Raw genomic sequence first — 22,651 nt, 5'->3', positions numbered from 1 at the left:
CAAATGGAGGGATAAATAGGATTTTTGAACAAAAATACATAGTGCACTTAAATTTCCCTTCCGGACACCTATAGACTCTTCGTTTTCAAAATCACCATTGTCATGGATCATAGGCCGAATTGCAGAGCCCATATATATCATGGATCATAGGCCCAATTCTAAAGCCCATATATATGGGGCAAAATGAAATAAACAATTTGATTTTAATTGAAGTTCTAGAGACACCCCTATTTTTGTTATTAGAGGACCAAAATAATAATTCAGTACCCAACTATTCTCTTTTATCAAAATCAAATAGATGCTTTATATCTCCTCAAACTCTTATACATGAACCATTTAAATCATGGTTATACAAATAGCAAAAAAATATGATTTTATTATTTCACACAAGTTGATGTTGTTGTGATAGTCAAAATTGTTAGAGCTTGGGAGGACCAAGAAGCCAAGTGGAACCTTTGATGTAGTTGATGTCCAAGAATGGTCTTGCCTCTCTATCTGTTAAGATCTTTGCATATTTTGCCCTAGTTCCTGGAACAGCTTTTTTAGGTCCCTTGCAGTTGTACTCACCAAAATATACAGTCCTATACACCATCAACAAATACAAGCAAAATCACTATAGAGACTTGTAATTAGAAATGGTCTACAAAAAGTTCTTAAGAATAAATACTACCAAAAGTGTACTCAACCCGCCTCTTAGGACTCCCACTTAAACCGCCTGTGAGAGAAACATGGGCATCTCTCCTCTCGCCTGTTCAGTCACTTGAAGAGAGAAACCGTTGTTTCTCTTACATGCAGTCCTGTGGGAGTCCAAGGAGGCGGGTTGTGTAGCCTTGTTGTAAATACTAATATTGAATTTAGATAGAGAATATACTTATCGTTGGCGATAACTCCTTTATCAGACCATCCTTCAGTAGTGACTACGTTTCCCATGTTTGTGTACAAATAAACCACCTTTGATCTTGCCATCCATGCACGTCCCAGGTAAGTATTATTAACACCATTACCAGTAATAGAACAATGGACGAAAGCAAAACCAGTATCTTCTTCTTCTTTCTGCCTTGCATGTGCCGTTATAAATCCGCCCAAGGCGATGTGTGCTTTCGATTTTAACTCTGTATTCTGCATTTTTTGACACACTTTACGTTATTTAACGAATTATTATTTTTTCATACATTTTTACATGCATACATATATATTATGAAATTGGACCGACAACCTAATTTCTAGTTATTTTTGTTTAGAAGGACGTGTCAAATTTAGACTCCTGTTTTAAACTTGTGCAAATTGTGTAAACCTGTGCGAACTAACCTTGGTAATTAATATGTATAAACTAAAGCTAACCTTTGTATCTACAAAACTCACATGGAAAGCTAAAATTTGAAATGAAGACTGATCTATTATACAAAAAGAAACGTTGGAATAGCAAATTTTGCGGAATTTTCCTTATCAAGCCAGATAGTATGCGCGACCTGAATCCCGGTGGGATCCTAGCTCGGGGTACATGACCGGACAAAATTTAGAAAGAGAATTACCCCACCCAGGAGCCATTTTGCTTTCCTTATTTTATTAACTAAAACCCACGAAGGAAAGAGAAATGGCAAGGAATGAGAATCATATACCAAAAAAATGGATTTGGCGCTACCAAAGATGAAATCAATAGTGCCTTCTATGTAACAGTCCTTGTAAAAATGATTGAGTCTATTATCACATAGAGTATCTTGAAACCCTAGAAACTTGCAGTTGTAGAATGCAGCTTTGTCCCCATAGATATTAAGGGCCACAGCCTGACCTCCGGCCCAGTTGGGCTTGCCGATAATGGGTTCCGGTGATGAGTTCTACCACAAAAAAGAAAATACACATCTTAGAATCATTCTAAACAAAATGTTGAATACTTTAAAACATTGATATTATATATAGGGTATAAATCAAAAAACGTTGGTATATAAAAAATATTAAGTTTACAAAAGATTTTGATTGAACTCGTGACATGATGACTTATGTAAAAGAAATCGTAGTCAAACTCTGAATTCTTTTATCTTTTAATGAAAGTGAGACATCAAGTCACAAATTAATTCAAAATGTTCTGTACACATAGTACTCCCGCTTCTTAACAAAACATATGTTACGAAAATCGTAAGAATTTTTTTTACCTCAAAGATGATATTAACTGCCATGAAATAATCCGAAAGAATTCTAACTGTTGCACTATCAACAGTCCCATACTGTTTAGCAGTCCCATCAAATGTAATCTTGGGCATATTAGTAGGTGATCCATAAAATGTAACGAAAGGCTTCATATAATCTACATTTATCTTTTCTCTATAAATTCCAGGGCCGATCTTCAATATAGTTCTTTTTACATTTCTCATTGGTACACTATTAAGAGCATCAGTTATAGTCTTAAATTGTCCAGACCCATCTTTATTAACCTTAATGATTACCACATTTTTCTCAGCTTGAACAAGAGCAGGATCAAGGTTTGCATAATCGCCTTTTCGATCACCGAAAGAGACTATATTTGTTGCTTCCCATGCTTTTAGACCTGCTGGATCTGCTGGAATCGGAGTAATCTTAATTGATAAGGCGGCCGGAAGTAGATGGAAGAGGAGAACAATGAAGGTTAGTGAAGTATATGGGAGGATGGATTTTGACATTTTTCTTGTGATGTCAAATGTTATTTTCATTGTTGATTAATTTTCATGAATAGTTTGGCTTTTAAGCTTTTTGTGCATAGAGATTAATTTGGAGAGAGAGAGAGCAACCGAGTCTAACGTTGGCAATTGTGGTCAATTTTTAATATTTGAAATTAGGAGATGGAGTTGATCCTTTGGTTCTTGGACAGAGACCTATTTATATCCAAAATGCTATTTGGCCTGAAAATGGAGGCCAACCCAACCTGAAAGTTGATGTGACTGGTTCCCATTGGTCTAAGTATGTGGAGAGGAAAACATACGGATCAATAAGGACCGGCCACATCAGCATTGGGACTGTGGTCGGCCGTGACTTTTGGGCAAAATAGCATGTCTCTGTTTACATATTTAGAGAGAAGGTGTATAATTGCAACCACAAAAATATGCATGCAAATAATAGGGGCCTAAGTTTCATCCTCTATGAATCACAAATGTAGGCCTTATCCCTCGGCTCTAAGCCTATAACCATTAAAAGGTAGAATTACTTCTTTTGGAATTGCTTTGAAGAAGGACAAACCCATCACATACAATATTAGAATTTCCTAAGTATGACAGTGACTACTTTTAAGTGCATGCGCCCAGATTTTTGCTCTTGGGCCTGCATTTAATTGGCGCCCCCTACATTAGCATATTGTCTCTTGCTCTTGGCACTGTTCTTAAAAAAAAGAAAAAGACCCTGCAAAGATTTTAGAGAGATTTTATAAGCAACCTTCTTAAAGGCAATCCACAGTTTGGTTAGAGGCAATGTCTGTTTAAGAGGAAATGTGTCAACCAAGATTTGATCTAACAGCTTCGGCTGCCGGCCGACTCTGGCCGACGACCTTGACCGATTTTTTTTCTTTCTCTACCTTCTTCCTTCCATATATCTAACAAAGAAACCACCTATGCTCAGTGTCAATTGATCGTGATTTACTGACTAAATAACCATCAAAATTGAACTCCTACCCCGTCAATACTCATAATATTCCACTTGAAGATACATTTTGGTCTGCCAATTCCTAATCGCAAGACCTGATTTAACAACTAGTAGTGGTGCAAGCACACCAAAGGAACGCGTTGGTTAAGAGTTCATGGCTTCTGCGCATGTTCTTAATTTCCAAACTAGTAACTGTCTTGTTTGTAATCTTGTTTGTAACCATCTTTGAGAATAAGCATGATTTCTTTGATACATTCTATCAAACACTTCATGTGCATCATATTGTAAATCAAGATTTTGGACAACTATAAGTATAACTTCAAGATAAAATTGGGGTATATAACTATTCTAATGAAGAAATCCATGAATTCTTTTCCCCCTCTCTAATAGCTTTCCAATTTCTCTCAAAATAAAACTTCATGGACCATTGATACACATAGATTTGATGTTGTGGAGAACTTGAAATTTGAAATGCTTGAGATCATTGAAGAGTATATCATGTGATTTCTTCAACAAATCACTCTTGTTTGGATCTTTCATCTTCTTGTTAATCTTCATCATCTTCAAATACTATTGAGAAAAGTATTGAAGAATGATTAGATTTGAACAATAGAAGAGAACTACTCTTATTGAAAAAAAAAAATACTAAAACTTGAAGCATAAAAACTAAAAACCGATAAAAATCCGGCGGACGGTAGTCACTACCGCCGCCGGCAAGTGGAAGACTCTATTGACTAACCCAAGAAAGAAACCTAGAAGCTCTTATACCATGAAAGAAAAGAGAATTGTAATGATTTGTATTGATATTCATAGCTATTACATAGGATCATTATAAGGAGTAGTACAAGAGAAAAGTTTAAGCAATTGAACAATGTGGGACTATATTGAACTATATTTCTAACACCACCATTTTCTGTGCCCGTTCACTCTCAATGTTGTACACGAGCTTTTGGCAAAAACTGGAACTCTCTCCAGCTTCTGGATGGACCATATCAAGACCTACTGCTATGTTATAGTATATGCATATCATCCTATTTTATATTATAAATGTAGATATCTAGAATCTTTCTTGAAAGACGCGGAGTTAAGATAAACAATAGTTAATTTGTGAGTTAAACATTAAGAAAATGAGAAGGAAAAAGTAAGTAGAACATGTGGTCAGAGAGTTATTCGAAGAGACAACTAATCATAGGACATAGTAGAACTCCGTGAGAAAATGTTACACGCCACAATTATCTTGCGTTTGGATCTGGGGTTCCTCCTCAGATATAGACGAAAGCAAACCTTCACCGCTGGCAATAGAGAGAGAAGAGAGATATGAAAGGGAAGCCGGCGTAGAAGGAAGGGGAAGATGAAGAAGGAAGGAAGAACATGAAGAAGAAAATTTTCTTTAATTAAAACACTGGCCGACTGGCGACTTTTTGCGGGGTGGGTAAACTAAACCCTAGCATTGTCTTTAACCAAATTTGGTCACCATGGTCAATTAAGCTTGTAAAGTACAGTGCCTTTACAATAAAGGGGTTTACAAATGGATTTTATTTCTCCAACAATCATTTATTTCCATTTCCCTTATTTGGATGATTCATCACAAGAAATTGGTTCTTCACTTGCACCGAAAGCAAAAATATGCCGTTATATAGTTTAATGTAGGATCAATAGCCATAGGTTTCTCTATGTCTTTTGATAAATATGACGAAAAAGAAGCAAATCAAGAAAAGAAATAATGGAAATAAATAACAATCAACTAAATACAAGACATTTACGTGGTTCAATTGGTGAGACCTACTCCAAGCCGAACAATGGCGCGATGATTTTTACTATGAATGAAGAACTAGGATAGAAAAATTTCTCAAGGATTTTAGTATCTGTAGCTTACTAAAATCTTAGCAACTAAGCCGCCTCTAACCCAACCTAATCAAATTAGAAGAACCCCTTTACATTGATAATTACCCTTTATAAGACCATTGCCTAAAATAATATATCAGATCACAAACCGAGTTAACAACGACTCATTTTCAAGGCACTTTCAACATCTTCAGCGTCTTCCTTGTCTATGTACTTTGAGGTGATTCCTTACTAGTATGGTCGATAAAAGACCAAGGAATTTCAGTACAGTTTTCTTCATTTTCATTGACTAGCCAATTGGGATTCTCTGTTTTAGACTTAAATAGAGGTTAGAGAAATACGTAAGGTTTGAATAATAAGGATCATTGTAGTGATACATAAAATGGTCACCCGTTGACTGGCGTCAAGAAGTCAAGAAAATACTAAAAGGCCAACGGATCAACCCGTCTCAAGGCAGTAGGTCCAATGAGTTCGAAGAGGTCCGCCACCTAAGCCCAGAATCGAAAGGTCGGGCAGATCATCTAAGGAGCTCCACCCCTGTCCCTTCCCCAAACGCAACCAGACCTGCCCTGGGATTCACAAGAAGTATAGGGGGTCCACGTAAGCAAGTTCGATGCCTTATACCCTGAACATGGGAAAGCAGAAGCGCGTCCCACGCTTACCGACTTAATCCCGAATCTTCCTAAAGATCTTAGTCAACTACGATCTTAAGTGTTTGATTAACTTGGACTTCAAGAGTCTCAAAAGAGGAAACATCTCCTAGAAGATCTATCAACTCGACGAGATGTTTACGAAGGATCCTTGAACAAAAGAACTTCTACATATCTAAGATACGAGATAACTCAAAAGAAAACCCTAACTATCGAAGAGTAGTCGTAATCCCGAACGGTGGATGAAAACTGCTTCATCCACACCGTCTGTGACAATCGGTCCCAAGCAACCGATAAAAGGGCATCGCATCACCTTCAACAAGGTACGTTCCCCAAGGATCAATCAATACTCAATACTTTAACTGTAAAAGGAAATCTGACTGTCTTAAGCGTGAGAGAGGTTTCCGAACTCTTTGTAAGTTTCCCCCCAAGTTTCAAGGAGCGGAAGTTAGAGGATCAATATCATTCACTCAGACGCGGTTCAACATCGAGTCTCTTATTTCAGACCTATAACCAGATTGAGAATTTTAACACAGCATATTGAGATCATCGAAAGTGTTTCTGGTAATTTTGGTTTAGATCTTGTAACTAAAGATTGTCCCACAGTCTCTGCTTTTCGACGGGTGATACTTGAACAAGCAAATGCCATAAAAAATTGTGAGAGGACCTTCAGTTCACCTTATTTTGATACCGATAACTTTAGTTAGAGGATTAATCCCTCTGCATATGATAGTAATAATCTTCATAAGTCTTCATTTAATTCTACTTACAACCTTGAGCATGAGGAAAATCTTAAAGATATTTTTAAATAATTTCTGGAGGGAGTGGCTGAGACTAATATGAACACTAAGCATGCCCTCCAGACACTGCAATGTAATTTAGGGAGGATTGAGTCAGAACCTAATGTCGACGGGATAGAGATTTCACCATCCCAAACTCACGAAAATACGAATCTTGAGGGTGAAGGTAGTTACACTTGTTCTTCAAATTGAGCTAAATGTTAATGAAGCTCCGAAGAGGACAAATGAGCCCAAACCGGTTTACGTTTACTATTATGTTACCTCAACAATACTTTCTAATATGACATGAATATGTTTGAAATTGTTTTCCATAGAACATGTAGTCAAGAGTAAAGTGAACGGCGAGGTTCAAACGAGGAAAAGCTTACGGTGGATACCTAGGCACCCAGAGACGAGGAAGGGCGTAGCAAGCGACGAAATGAGACAAAATAACTCATTGCTATTTTGATGTGACATGAAAATGTCACATTTGAAGCGCCTGACTTAGACTAATTAGTCCATTTCGGGTATTATTTATAATAGTTTATGTGTTTTTCTTGTTAGGTATTTTATTTTAAGTTCGGCGTTTGATTTGGAATAAAATGAAACAATTATCACTTTCATTTCATGCGGCCGAAACGGGGGAAAAGATATCATATGGATCAAACGACAAGTGGAGTAAATGGTAAGTCCGATGACAAAAACGAAAGTTGAATCGGAGTTCGGATGAGGAAGTTATGGAAGAAAGAAGACGAGGGACACTTTGGTCTATTCTGGAAATTAGAGATGTAGAGTCAAAGATGAAGGCACCCCCTTGGTTTCTAGTTGAGAAGCAAATCCCAAAGCTAAGAGTTTAGAGAAGAATAACAAAGAGAACACTTTATGGACACCCCTTTTAGGTCCAAGACAAAAGAGTCAAGTTGACCATGTATAGGGTTTTAGTTGTGGTCTTGTTGAAGAAAAAAGGAGCTACCAAGTCTGGTTTTTGGAAGGGGGGGGGGAGTCATCTTCTTCATCAAGTTTAGAGGCTAGGGTTTGTTCTTGGTGGGAGACTTAGAGAGAGAAAGAGCTCGAAGAGAAAGAAAAAGATAGCCGGCCAAGCTAGGCCGGCCAACACATAAGGCCGGCCAACACATAAGGCCGGCCAAAGCTCCCGAGGTGCTGCCTTTTTGCTCCCGTGTTGGCCAAAGCTTTGGCCGACCTTATGTGCTGGCCGTCCTAGCTTGACCTGACTCTCTTTCTCTTTTTCCCTCTCTTCAAGCTCTTTTTCTCTCTAAGTCACCCACCAAGAACAAATCCTAGCCTCGAAACTTGATGAAGAAGATGACTCTCCCTTCCAAAAATCAGACTTGGTACCTCCTTTTTTCTTCAACAAGACCACAACTAAAACCCTAGACTTGGTCAACTTGACTTGGACCTAAAAGGGGTGCCCATAAAGTTCTCTTTTTGTTATTCTTATTAGGACTCTTGGCTTTGGGTTTGGGCTTTGCTTCTCCACTAGAAACCAAAGGGGTGCCTTCATCTTTGTCTCTACATCTCTAATTTCCAGAATAGACCAAAGTGTCACTTGACTTCTTTCTTCCATAACTTCTCTGTCCGAACTCTGATTGAACTTCTCTGTCACTTGACTTCTTTCTCCACTTGTCGTTTGATCCCTTTGATATCTTTTTTTCCCGTTTCGGCCGCATGAGTTGAAAGTGATAATTGCTTCGTTTTTTCCGAATCAAACGCCTGACTCCAAATAAGATACTTAACAAAAAACATATAAACTATTATAAATAATACCCGAAATGGACTAATTAGTCTAAGTTAGGCGCTTCAAATGTGACATTTTCATGTCACATCATATTTTCAAACATCAGACTCTCAAGGATAGTGAGAACGCGTTCAGTCTAGATGACTTTTTAGATGAGCTTGATAGCAGACCTGACTTGAGAGTAGCTATAAATTTCTTCAAGGACAAGGATGATTTGTGAGAAAATAGACTTGGAAGGGTCAACTAAACCATTACCGAAGGTGAATTCTAACTTATTCTCTAACCGATTGCAATACCATTACTTTCTGTTTGTCCATTTATCTGATATCTCATTCATATGTTGATCTTAATATTTCATGTATTGGTTGTCGTCTCTACCATGTTGTCTAACTTAGTGATCCTTGTATCATCTAAGTTTGTGGTTGGATAGTTTCCCACGATTCTCTAATTTGACCTTTTTGTGTATTACATTGATGCGAGACAGTTAGTACTAGAGAAAAATGGCATTTTGTGGTAGACCCGAGAGATGTTGTTTATTGTTTTATGGTGAGTTTTGTATATCATCCAGTAGGAGTAGTTTTTTTGTCTAGTTAGAGTTTAAACTTAACATTTTTTGGGAGCGTTCACACTCTCGTGGAACAACACATTTAAATGGGTAGTTTCGTTCTTGTCCCCCTTTTACTTTAGCACTAGTCTTTGTTTTCATTTGTTTTCAGATGTAATATTCAATTTATATTTTCCAATTTTAACTTTTATGCATTTTGAAATCAAGGACAACTAAGTTTACTTCCAATGTTCTATGGTTGATCTAAATATATAGCTTTGAATTATCATTTTGTATGTGATAAGCTAACGGCATGAGCAGTGAATATTCGGTTTGTACCATCTTATGCTCAGTTAGTGGATATCCTAATAAAGATTTTGCCATAGATTCTCGAGCTTTCCCGCGAACTGAATATTCGGTTAAATTGATACTGAATTTGTAGGAGGGTGATGACGATGTCGGAGAGACTAGCCATTGAGTCTTACCTGAGTCAAACTCTTAACAAAATATAGTAGTTTTTAACTTTTGGATTGTTTCTACTTTGTCAACCGTTTCTTCGTAGTTTAAACTTTTCTTCTGTTATCATGTAATGTTTCTATAACTAAAATATCTCATCAACATAGATATAAATGAGAGGAATCACATTGATCACCTCATGATTTTCATATTTTTTGAAAAATAAAAAACAAAGGATAACAAAAATAAACTCCAGGTTTATGGTCAAAAAATGGACGCGTAATACCATATCTAATCCACCCTATATTATTAATATCGAATTCTAATCCACAAAAATAATATCTATCTGGTCAATACTTAACAAATTTCCATACAAAACACAAATCCCTAGGTTACATATTTCGATGATTTTCTCATAATAACCTTTTTATATAAGGGTCCGTTTGATACGTTAGAAAGTTCGAGTAAGAAAATCGTTTTCTTTCTCACAGGAAAGAAAGTCATTTTAACATGGTAAAATGCAAATTTAAGCGTTTGATACAACCCTGAATTTTCGCGAGAAATTCAAATTCAAGTTTTTGGTAAAATTGTGAAGTAGTGAAACAAAATATGAAGTTCCTACTCTCATGCACCATGGGTTGATTAAAATAACGACTTACTGTCTCTCCTGAACGAATAAAAATTAAGTTTCCATTTCGATTCTTGACGTCATGGCCGATAACAAAGAGGAACATTGCAACTTGTTCTTCAATTGTTACAAACCTTCCGTCACATAAGCCCTTCGATTTTAGATTATAACACAATATGCGGGATGAAGTCCTATTCATTCGAAGGTTTTAGATTATCAATAAGCCCTTCGATTTCGATTTTAGATTATTACACAACATTTTCCGAGATCACCATTTTAGTATATGAATCGACATTGATCCGCAAGATAGACATTTAGATATAACAAAATAGACATTTAGATTAAATACTAGTAATGTAACAACATATGAATTTAGACATAACAAAATAAACATTTAGATTAAATACTAGTATTCATAGTAACGTAGTTTTTCAGGCTAATGCTATTCAGGTAGCACACCTATCATATGACATTGTCCTATGCACAAAATGCTACATACCTATTCACAAAAAACTACAAAAAGTATTGTGTATTTCCACCACAAACTAGTACCATAAGCATCTCATACCAAAACTATTCTTCAGAAAGTATCACGACCCAAACCGTAGCTTGCACCATTCAAGTTGTTCTACCTCGTCCATCATGAAAAATATCTTTGTCATTGTGTCATTTTGCCCAAGAGCTTCAACTAGTTTCACACGTAAGGCGGCATCTATATGTGAAAGCTTGCGTAGGGACGTCAATAACTCCTCGGGGTCAGGCTTCTTGTACCTTTCAGCTATATGGTTTGCAATGGTTTTGAAAGAAGTCGTCAATTCTATCATCGATGATTCTTTTTCAACATTATTTGGTTTGTTTCTTTTTCTTTTTTCTCCGACTTGAACATGGGAAGTAGGAGACTTTGAGTGAGGAGTTGGCGTAGGTGAGTCACTCGTAACATCATCAATGCCCACTTCTTCCATACTGGGACCAGATATAGGTGTATCAGGAACATCTGATATATCAACTTCAGCTTGTCCGGGTGTCATTGAAAATGATCCAGTTGCTTGATCTGCGCCAACTAGTGAAGCAATCTCATCCCAGTTTGTTAAGTTCATGTTTTGATACTTTTGAGCTTGAGGATGAACCTGTGCTACAAAATATGACAAACAAGTAAAGAAGTAGCATCATTATATTAAGATATGTTTGCGTCAACAAAACTGTTGTTTAACAGTATCCCTTAACAATTAACTTTAAACCTGTCATGCAAGATATTACAAACAAGTAAGAATGTATATGTCATTCAAGAACAGTCAACAACCAGCAAAAACAACTTGTGTTGTTCCCTGCTTAGACAAAAAATAACAAAAAAGATGAACATAACAAACATAAACATTTTCTCCACCTCTTTCACTCACTGCATACTCTCTCTAATCTCACATTTGTTCTCATGGCGATACTTCTTTTTTGCTTACACATAAAAAAAAGAAGCACGAAACAAACCACAACAGTATAGTTTTCATAAAAGAATAAAACATACCTTGAGATAGTCGGACCACACGGAATCATCGGTTTTAAGTGTATGATTAATAGGACAAATTCCAAACCCGCTGAGATCTATCAACGCTTTTACTGCTAAGTGATGTGTCCGCCATGTCTTAAGTCGGTTCCGTATATTACCTATTGTAATGTTTATGCCGACTGATTCTTTTATCTTACCACATACTGCATGATATGCAACTTGTTTCCATCCATTATCTCCTTTATTCCCTGGGCAAGCTGTTCAATCAGAACATCAATCATGAGTCTATCCATTTCATTAGTCCACCGCACATGTTGTTTCCCTTTTCCGCTGCCATCTACGAAGGGTTGGTGGTGCATTTGAGCCATACTCATCAACCACAACTGTTATACATGGAAAAAAAAATAAGAGCTGGCTTCAATATAATCTAGGCTACATGAGATCAATCAAACACATATATTTAAAATTTCTACACCTTAAGGACACATAATTCTGAAATACTAGTCCAAAAATTGGTTTAGTAAATATAACAAACACCTAATAAGCATCCAAAAGCAAAAATTTCTCATAAATTCATACCAATGGAAATATGGTTATTGCAAAACTAATATAGCAACAAGATACAAACAAGATAGAAAGATGTGTATTGCAAATTCATGAAGATAGGTATGTGTTAGATTTACTGCTTACTAGTTGATAGTGCAAATCTAATATAGAAACAAAATAGAAACATTCCAGAACTTGACCAAAATCATAATCTAAGTTGTTTGCTAGATTTGTTGCTTACTGTTGATACATCTAAGGTAGAAGTATTCAAGATTTTTTTTGTAAAATCTCTTATAAATTTGGCTCATAGATTTACCATTGACTTGTTTGTAATATACATTGGATATATTGCTTACTTGTTGATACTAAATAAAAACATTTGACCTACGACAACTTTTTCTATCATAGCTGATCAAAATCCAAGAACAATACCTAAGCTGATCAAAGTTGATCCAAATGGGTATACTGCTTTTCGATTTTGATATATTATGACAAAACAATCATGAAGAACAGAGGTTTAGAGATAGAATGATGGGATTATTACTTGCTCTATTTGTCTTCTCTTGACTCCTTTAATGGATTGAATGAGAGAAAGTGATTAATAGGGAATCAAAAGATTTAGGGTTTTTTTAATGGATTGAGGGAGAAAAAGGGATTAATAAAGGAAAAGAAAGTCTGAAGATTAGGGAAACTTACGCGGGAGATGGAAGAATTTAGGCGGGAGAGAGATGGAGCGCAAGTTTTTTCACGGGAGGAGAGAGAGCGCGACATGGTGTGGGTAAGAAAAGCCCTTTCTCACCTTTTTCGTCGTAAAATTTTTTAGGACTTTTTCCAACTATTTTTTCCCATAAGAATTGCACTTTCCCACTATTAGACCCAACCAAACGGTGGAAAATCGATTTTCGTACGAAAATCGATTTTCTCACCTTATTTTCACACGTATCAAACGGACCCTAAAGGTTTCAAACAATCACTTTTCACTCTCAATCTCCAAAAAATCTCTTCCTGCAACTCTCAGTTTGTCTCTCTCCTGTATTTTAAAAAGCAGACTAACCTAAACAACTTTCTTTCTCTTTTTGTTTCCAAAAACCCAACCAACATTGCATTAGACTTTTTCATCTTCTTCTTCTTCTTCATATTCTTATTAATCTTCACAGTAAATGTTTCTTCAACAACCTTTCATCAAGTTCTCCCAACCTCATCTTCATCCTCTTTGTTTTTTATGTTCTAGGCTGTAATCTTCATCTATTTTGTTGAATGGTTTACTGTTAATGGTTATGGTTTACGTTCTAGGTTATCATCTTCATCTTCAAGCTCCATTAAAGTTTGGTAATGCTTCACAAGGTATGGTGATGCTCATAGGAAGTTTCATCTTTATCTTCAAGCTTTATCATTTTTTTTTTTGCTGTGTTTATGTTTTTTTCTATACCATTTCATCTCCAAGCTTATGTTTCATCATCTTCATCTTTTTGTTAAACTTTCTATCATCAAGCTTTATGTTTAGATTTTTACCGTTTCATTGATTGTCTGTTACAAAATCCATTTTGTTACGTAGAAAGTTTAACTTGTCTTTCAAAAAATGCTCATGAGAAGCTATATTTTGTTTCCTGAATTAACCGAGTTTTCACAACAAAATGTGTATTATAAGGAAAATATTACATGTGTCTGTTACAAAACACATTTTGTTTCAACATATTTGTATTGTTCGTTAATCATATTGATGTTGATACAAACTCTGTTTTGTTTCATGCTTAAGCAAAATTCTTTTTACAAAACGTGTTTTGCAATGCATAATACTTTATATGTTTGATATGGGGATTCGAATTAATATTTAAAATAATTTATCTTGTTATTCTTGTTTTTGTTTTATACAAAATCGATTTTGCTACACATTCTCGAGGTAAAAGATATTATGGCTGGTTCTGGAAAAATAAAATGCGCATGAGTTACCTTTTATTCAACAAAAAAAGTTTTGTGTACTCAATGTTAAGATTTCATGTTACATAATGCATTTTGTTCTGTACTTTTTGTTTATGTTTTTAACATTTCACGTTATTATGTGTGCAAAAATATATAACCATCCCTACATTAGGCGACTCTCAAATCTAATGGTTGAGATAAAAAATTGCGATCTTGTGTCGACTACAGAATCCTACGTGAACACGTACAAGGAATATACTTGCCTCTTTTCTAATTTTGATGGGCCTCACACCTTTGACACGAAGGCAATAATACTTCCACCTCTTATTTAACGCGGACCCAGAAGACCAACCCCAATTCATTTGGAGAGTTTGAGTACATTCCTAGGAATATGAGAATTTGTGGTAGACTTATCAACCTGCCTACCAAAACTATGCGACATGCAGGGTCAACCTTGGAGTTTAGAAAATTATCTTTGTCTGAACATTTTTCTCTATTTCACAAGACAATTATCATTTTGTACCTTAATTTGTATATTTTGTATGAAAAAAATTTCATTAATGTAATACATATTCAGAAATATTGTCTTCAAATATCTTATTTCTCAGTACATACCATTTCAAAACACGAATTGAAAATGCCAACATAAATGCAAACTACAACAAAATACATTTTGCTCAACACAAATGTGATTTATTTCTGATTACAAAATTACGTTTATCCCAAACAAAACACATTTGCTATGAAAACCAATTTATGATGGGACATAATAACGAATTGGTGTTACAAAATGTATTTTACTGCAAAATTCAAATCAAGCGTGTGACAAAAACATGACGTCAATTTTAAGTTTGAAATTATTCACATAGATTTGTCGTACAAAACACATTTGGCGATGAACAAAACAAACTTATGACGGGCCATAGAAAAGAATTGGCGTTGAAAAATGTATTTTGCTCCAAAGTTCAAATCAAACGTGTGATAAAGATATGACGCCAATTTCGAATTTTTAAATTGTTCACATAAATGTGGCATACAAAACACATTCTGCAATGAACAAAACTAACTTATGACAGACCATAACAACGAATTAGTGTTACGAAATGTATTTGCTCCAAAGTTCAAACCAAGTGTGTGAAAAATACATGGCGCCAATTTTGAAATTTGAAATTGTTCACGTATATTTGGCATTACAAATTATATTTTGCTCCAAAGTTGATATATTTTAGTAAACAAAATACATATTGCTCTCGCTAGGATATGACTTAGTTTGAAGAAAACGATGAATGCTGAAAAAACAATAGTTCATGATAGAGAAACGAGAAAAATAGATCAAACTTGTTTTTTTTTTTTTTTTTTTTTTTTTTTTTTTTTTTCTGAAAAGACTTTGGGAATCTATTAAAAAACAGATATAAAGCTAAGAAAAACATGTGTTGAAGGTGCAAAAAACATGTGTTGAAGATCAAAACATGACCAAAATCAAAAGGAAAATGATCAAATCTATTGAGCAATGATGAACAAAACCAACTTAGCTTAGTTGTTTTAGTTTGAAGATGAACATGGTGGTTTCCATGAAAGAAAATAACCAAAAACCGAATCTTGAAACCCAAAATAAACATTATTGGAGAAGAGATGAATAAAGAAGATGAACTATGATTTTTGTTGCAAAGAGAAAATGTGATTTTTTGTTGGTGAGAGAAGATGAGGTAGAACCAATGAGAGGAAACCTAAAAGGTTCTAAAGAGCTTGTGGGATATTATAATAGGATACATGTCTTACACGTGAATGTACGTGACGAATCGAGAAGACGGGATCCAACGATCAACAAGAATTCAAGATGTGTGAACATATTTTAAGATATATGAAGATCCATAATACTTAGTTTCTTATATTTAGAATATCTCTTGTACTAATGGTAATATTAGGTAGATTTTATATTATTTCCTAGTTTAGTTAGGAGAAACTAGGTAACCCTAAATCCTAAGTTCTCTACAAATAGGAGAGAGTTCTAGGATTTAAATCATGGAGTTATGTCTGAACAATGTAAGCGATCAGCCCCCCAATTGTATGTGGTGATTATTAATAAAGAAATTATTCTTCGTGGATGTAGGTCGTGATTATCCGACCGAACCACGTTATATTATCATGTCATTATTTTAGGGTCCGTGGGTATATAGACCAAAATAATATTCAAAAAAGGTTTATGATCCAATCTTCCCAAAACATGGATATTTAGTCCCTTTACATTATGGACATTATAACCCATTCTTTATGAGATAAATACCGTCCATGTCCCTCCTACAGAAATCACAAGATTTTTAATTTTCCAGGGTGAATTTGGAATGTTTCTAATGTGGGCGTGATTTAGGGGATTTAAAGCAGCCAAGATATAAATCCGAAATTGATTTTTCTCTATCTTCTAACCGTTTCGGAAAGCAAATCTATTCCCAAATCGATTCAAAACAAAAATCGTAACCAGATCAATTTTCTCTCTCTTTATAGATTTGGAAACTTAATCAATTTTCTCTCTCTTACTATGTAAATTTTTTTCGATTCAAATCAATTTTATCTCACTTAACTTTTAGATTTGGAAATAGTATATTTTCTAGGATCAATTTAGCGTGATTTGGGGGTTAATATACAAAACGTATATATCACTTTCTCTCACTTAACTTTCAAATTTGGAAATAGTATATTTTTCTAGGAACATTAAACCAACATTTGTTTTCGTTCTTACTCATACATAAATACACATAGAATACAAATTATGAAACAAATACGTAAATTATGTATTATTTATGACGAGGAAACCATCATTTGTCAAGTATACAACATAAATTATCAAATGTATGTGGGTCTTGTTCAATAAATTACACATAATTTCTTTTAATAATTTCTTTTACATTACACATCCTTTACATTCTGTTACAAAAAAAAGTACAAAATCTTCTCTGGTTCAAAAGTGGTGCCCATCCATGTACTCTCCATTAGTTTCGTTGACTCACTTTGATTTGATGATTCTCTTTGAAATTTCATCTGGTATATCAAATCTGCACACATAAATACACATACATTAAAGAAAAAAAAATCATATATTGTATTATAAACTACATGTACAATTTCGTAAATTATGTATAATGTTTGTCAACAACATTTGAAGGTTTTGAGTAGTTTGGTAAACTTATCAAGGCTACTGTTTTGGGTGAAAAGTACACGTAATGGTAAATAAATAATACATAATTTATGTGCACTTATACGTAAATTATATACATAATAGTAAGAACATGAAGATATACGTAAACTATATATACTTTATTGCAAAGTACACGAGATCTGATAGTAAAGCGAAGTATTTCTACTAACGAAATGAACATTGTTTTGGTGTTAAAGCACGGGTAATGTTCTATAAATTACCCATAATTTACTATAAATTATGGTAATTTACGATAAAGTACATGTAATGTAAATTCTGTTATGAGTAACCGTACGAAAGAACAAATGTTTCATAAATCCGTACGGATTGAAAACCAGATCTGAAGAAAAAAAATGAGAATATCATTAAGCTTAAACTACAAATCTAAAGATATCTGCTATGATGATTAATTGAAATAATGACAAGCTCGAGTTGAAGGATTAAACATCAAGATCAAAAACATAAATGAAATTTTAAGAGAGAGAAAGAAAATAAACATCAAACATTCGATTGTTTCTATGAATTAGTACAAAAAATCTTTGAAACTTATACTCAAAATCATATATGATCAACTTTAGAGAGAGAATCTGTTATAATAAACTGAAACATAATATAAAATCGTATAAAACAGAAAGCGTTTTACCTCATTAACGATGAAGAAGATGATTTCAGCAGCTCTAATGAAGATAAACAATGGAAGTTTTTACTGCTGCTGTAATGAAGATGAAACAATGGAGGTTTGTACTGCTGCTGGTGAGTTTAATGGAGCTTTCGTTTTTAGAGAGAGAGAAAGTTTCCAGATTTCAGTTACGGAATATATTGAAGATGGAATTTACTTCGAATTTAAACGTGATTGGAGAGAGAATGTGGAGATAAAAATAGAAAAAAGATATTTTGAATTTTAGAATGTAAATCAGATTATATATAAAGAAGGTTAGTATAGGTATTATAAATTAATATGTAATCTAGGGATTTGTGTTTTCTCTCTAGATGAGACTAAATGGACTAGATATCCATTTATATTATTTTTTTGGTTTTGAAACCCTTTATAGGATTAGAGAAGACTATATCTGCTATTAGGACCCGTTTTTTGGGCTATAAGCCCAAAAATTCATTATTTTATAGTAGTTCTCCAATTATCACATAATCATGAATTTAACATTATAGAAAGATAGAAAAGGATTGGACAAATACAAATGAAGTTATTGTGGGCAAAACACCTAAAGGACTAAGAACTCATTTTTTTCGCAAGATAGGACCCTGACCTCTTTTAGAATTTTATTTTGGACTACTCCCACATGGCCCCTAACAAAAGCTTATTAATTGTTATGGCATTGCGCGGAACACTTTTCTATCACAAACGACATATAAGAGTAAAAATCGAAAAAGACATTACAATCATTAGGAGTAAACAAATAGAATTTTCGGAATAAACTATTGCGAATAAAATGCGTGCTCAAGATGACGACAATTTTTTGTCTTCATTTAGACGTGGTGGAGCAAGAAGCCAAGTTGAACCCTTAATGTAGTTGATATCTAAGAAGGGCTTAGCTGATTGATCATTTAGTATCTTTGTGAATTTTGCCCTACCCTTTGTGTTTGCTCCTGGTCCTGTGTTCTGATACTCTCCGAAAAATATTGTACTGCCAAGAAGTATGAAAAAAGAAGAATCATATTTTGACCTCAACATTGCTATGGACGAGTAGATGTTCGAAATCATGAACTTACAAAATTCGATCCAAGATACTTACTTATCGTAGGAAGGGTTTCCAAAATCAGTCCATCCTTCAGGGTGAACAGTGGGACCTAAGTTGGAGTAAGCAAATACAACTTGGGCTCTTGATTTCCATGCTCTTCCCAAGTGAGTATTACCAGCTACTGGCCCACTTACATTACAGTGTACAAAGTTATACCCACTATCTGTTTCTACTTTCTCCTTTGCATGTGCCGTCACATACCCTCCGTTTGGTGATCTCTGTACCAGATGTGTGTCCTGCACACTCACAATTCACATCTCATCTAGTTAAGATTAGTCATGTTTATCGGGCATGGACCAGCCACCTCGGACTGAAATAGTTCTGGGCCGGACCTGACCCGGGCTGGCTATACCCTGGCTCAGTCTGGATCGAGACTTGACTGAATTGAGCCTGGTCGGTTCGGCTCGTAAGCTCATGAACAGTCCGGGCTGGGCGGAGCCAATCCGGGTCAGACAATTTTTTAAACATAGCAACAGAGGAGAGAGTTTAGACAGAGAGAGACCAAGTAGAGTGATTTGGCATTTCCAAATATGAAATCAACTGTGCCTTCAATTGTACAACCCTTGAAAAAGTGATTGCCTTTATCGTCGCATAGGGTATCTTGGAAACCAATGAAATGGCAATTGTAGAATGATGATCTGTCCCCTGAGACTCTCACTGCTTCTGCTTGAGCTCCTACCCTTTTCCCATCTGGTTCTGGTGATGAATTCTGCAATCCAACATTTATCAATAGCATAATATAGTGTTGTTTTAATGATCCAGTAGTCACACATATTCCACGTCATCCAATATGAAGATATATGTCAGGCTAAAAATATGAAACATGTCAAAAAAAGGTGTTAAATATTCATAAATGGTCTGAACAAGGTAATGACTTGGGTAGTGTTTATGTTTTCTAAAATCTTACTCAGGGTCTGAATTATATTAAGTCAAACTTTAGATTACTTGCTCTTGTGACTCGTCACATCTGATTCATTTGAATAGCTGATTCAGGTTGATTTGAATCTAATTGATTCAAACGATTTAAATTTAGATGTGTTTAATGCGTAACCTTCAGACATATAAGGTAAATAATATTTAGGGCATCTATACTCATCACCGATCTGTATTGAGTCAGATGCCTATAACATCATTCAAGATCATATTAGCAAAAGACATTTGCTACGGCTAGAATCGTGTTGTTTCATTAAAAATGTGTCGGATACAATACCTCAAAGATGATATTGACAGCCATGAAATAATCCCCTTCCATTATTACCGACGCACTATCAACTGTACCATATTGTGCAGCAGTACCATCATATGTCAATTTTGGCATGGCGTTTGGTGCTCCATAAAAAGTCACAAATGGTTTCGTTCTTTTAATTGTTATCTTTTCTTTATATATACCAGGGCCAATCGATATAATGGTTCGTTTAGTATTTCCATCCGGTATACTATTAATAGCATCAGTTACTGTCTTGAATTGACCCGAACCATCCTTCTTAACATGAATCACAACTGCAGTTTTCTCGGCTTGTTTTACAGCGGGGTCGAGAGTGGGATCATTTGCTCGGGCTCGGAATGAGATTATATTACTTGCTTCCCATGCCCTAAGACCTGCTGGCTGGGGTGGGATCGGAGTTACGTGAATAGAAACTATCGGGGGGATTAACTCGATGAGAACGACGAATAAGGTTATTAGAGACCTCATTCTGATTTAGTTTTATTGTTTTTGATTATTTGAACTCTCCCATAATGAATGAACATATGTATATATATACAAGTGATGGAGGAAGATAACTCGGTGCTAAACTGATTCTAAGTTTAGACTTTGCTAAGTTAGACATTGAACCTAAAGAGACAAGCAAACTAAGAGAAGGGAAATAGAGGTTGAGAGATTCTTACTGCTGTTAGTGGGTATTAATCGGGTCAAATGTCAAACCCTATCATATTTTCATCTTAAACCAATTTTTAAGGCTAGAAAATAGCATTGGTTCAATATATACACTGTGGATGACATTTTTGAAACGTATAAGTAGTAGATCATTTGGAAATGATTCTCCAATAGAAAAAAAGGATAGTCTTTATGTGTCAATTTCAATTAAGATTCTCATTGTTAGCAAAATTGAGATTCTCCAATTTTTGTTTGTCTCCCACGTGCAAATTTAAAGTTGGGGCAGTTTTATAGGGGTCCCCCGCAACTATTATAGGCGCCTCATTCTTTCATAAAATCCCTCTCAAATTTTTCTTGAGGGAGGCACTTATAGCACTTATAGGGGCGCTTTTAAAACTTCCCTTAAAGTTGTTTGCTTTTTTTTTTTGTTGAAATAGATACTATCATTAATGAATAAAACAGTTATTACAATATTTGTCAATTAAAATACACGGAATATTAGTCCACTTCTAATTTCTATTCTTCTTTCTCGCCCATTTAGCTATCTTGTCTGCGAGCACGTTGCAATCTCTATTAATATATTTGAAATGAACTTTCTCGAAACATCGTCTGATTCCCCGAATTTTCTGGATATGAGACATCGATTGCCAGTGAATTGAGTGCTTCTGGTTATTTAAGTGATTGATGATGTTGCTATTGTCGCTTTCTATGATGATTGACTTGAGGTTTTGATCCTTTGCCCATTCAAGACCCTGTAAAATAGCCTTCGCTTCACTTTCTTCACTGTTTCTAGCCCTGGTTGTTTTCACTTGTGCTTCGATGAATTTAGATTCAGTGTTATGAGCAATCAAGCTGATTCCCACATTGGATATTACGTTCACAAACGATGCGTCGACATTAATTTTTATGAATTGTGGGGGCGGTGGTTGCCATTTATCTACAGTTTTATGTGTCTTTTGCCCTGTATGTTTTTTGTTTCTCGGATAAGATTTGATCATTTTATTCAGGTCATTTATCTCATGTTGAAAGCAATGGTCACATCTAATTTTCCATATAATCCATAGAATGTTCGCAAAATGAATATCTTCTTCGTGAAACCAAGGTTTGAATCGTTCTCCCAGGAGAAGATCCAATCCCTGATCGAAGTAATATTCTCCAAAATAATATTAAAGTGGAACCAGATGTTCTTAGCTAGAGCGCAGTGGAGAAGAGCATGCTCTATTGTTTCAACGTTAGTGCAGTTAGGACAAGTTATGTTGTTATCGATGTATTTGCCAATACGGTCTCTAACCGGGAGAGATTTTGTGCATATTTTCCATATGAACATTTTAATGCGAGGAACAGTGGGGAGAGCCCAGATGAACTTCCAATTATGAGATATAGTTTCTTGAGTACTATTATTGATGCTGAGGTGTTGGTACATGGATTTCACGGTGAATTTGCCCGATTCCGTAAGCTTCCATTTGATCTGATCATTTCCTTCACTGTTCACAGGGATAGCCGTGATGAGGTTCTGAGTAATGTTATCGAAGTTGGCATTGAGAACTTCTTCATTCCAACTATTATTCGTGATGAGCTAGGAAACCTTCGTCAG

The 22,651-nt window shown here is 35.1% G+C and overlaps 2 protein-coding genes across 2 annotated transcripts; both read right to left on the bottom strand.

Moving 5' to 3' along the window:
• Positions 1–259: 259 nt before the first annotated feature.
• Positions 260–2,775, bottom strand: LOC147531910 (pectinesterase PPME1-like). The gene is made up of 4 exons (XM_086649499.1): positions 2,151–2,775; positions 1,620–1,835; positions 872–1,119; positions 260–581 (listed from the first exon to the last, which is right to left on the bottom strand). The coding sequence occupies exons 1-4, from the start codon at positions 2,682–2,684 to the stop codon at positions 419–421; spliced, it is 1,161 nt and encodes a 386-aa protein (XP_086505625.1). The 5' UTR covers positions 2,685–2,775; the 3' UTR covers positions 260–418.
• Positions 2,776–18,723: 15,948 nt separating this feature from the next.
• LOC147531909 (putative pectinesterase 63) lies at positions 18,724–20,917 on the bottom strand. Its single transcript, XM_086649218.1, has 4 exons — positions 20,392–20,917; positions 19,684–19,890; positions 19,176–19,417; positions 18,724–19,067 (listed from the first exon to the last, which is right to left on the bottom strand). Exons 1-4 carry the CDS (start codon positions 20,872–20,874, stop codon positions 18,881–18,883), a joined length of 1,119 nt encoding a protein of 372 aa, XP_086505344.1. The 5' UTR covers positions 20,875–20,917; the 3' UTR covers positions 18,724–18,880.
• Positions 20,918–22,651: the final 1,734 nt, after the last annotated feature.

This window comes from Eschscholzia californica, unplaced genomic scaffold, assembly GCF_041429995.1.
Source record: "Eschscholzia californica isolate CP2 unplaced genomic scaffold, dmEscCali1.0.p SCAF_6, whole genome shotgun sequence".
In the NCBI taxonomy this organism is placed as follows: domain Eukaryota; kingdom Viridiplantae; phylum Streptophyta; class Magnoliopsida; order Ranunculales; family Papaveraceae; genus Eschscholzia; species Eschscholzia californica.
The sequence above is the reverse complement of the archived record's forward strand: the minus strand, read 5'-3'. Positions and strand labels throughout refer to the sequence as shown.

What these genes read in the sequence shown, in the direction of transcription:
- LOC147531910 (XM_086649499.1), bottom strand. Translation starts at nt 2,684, where the DNA reads ATGAAAATAACATTTGACATCACAAGAAAAATGTCAAAATCCATCCTC. An exon ending in CAGTTAATATCATCTTTGAG is followed by an intron (nt 1,836 to 2,150) that starts GTAAAAAAAATT and finishes TTTTTGTGGTAG; the next exon opens with AACTCATCACCGGAACCCAT. An exon ending in GCGCCAAATCCATTTTTTTG is followed by an intron (nt 1,120 to 1,619) that starts GTATATGATTCT and finishes CAAAAAATGCAG; the next exon opens with AATACAGAGTTAAAATCGAA.
- LOC147531909 (XM_086649218.1), bottom strand. Translation starts at nt 20,874, where the DNA reads ATGAGGTCTCTAATAACCTTATTCGTCGTTCTCATCGAGTTAATCCCC. An exon ending in CTGTCAATATCATCTTTGAG is followed by an intron (nt 19,891 to 20,391) that starts GTATTGTATCCG and finishes GTTGGATTGCAG; the next exon opens with AATTCATCACCAGAACCAGA. An exon ending in ATGCCAAATCACTCTACTTG is followed by an intron (nt 19,418 to 19,683) that starts GTCTCTCTCTGT and finishes GTGAGTGTGCAG; the next exon opens with GACACACATCTGGTACAGAG.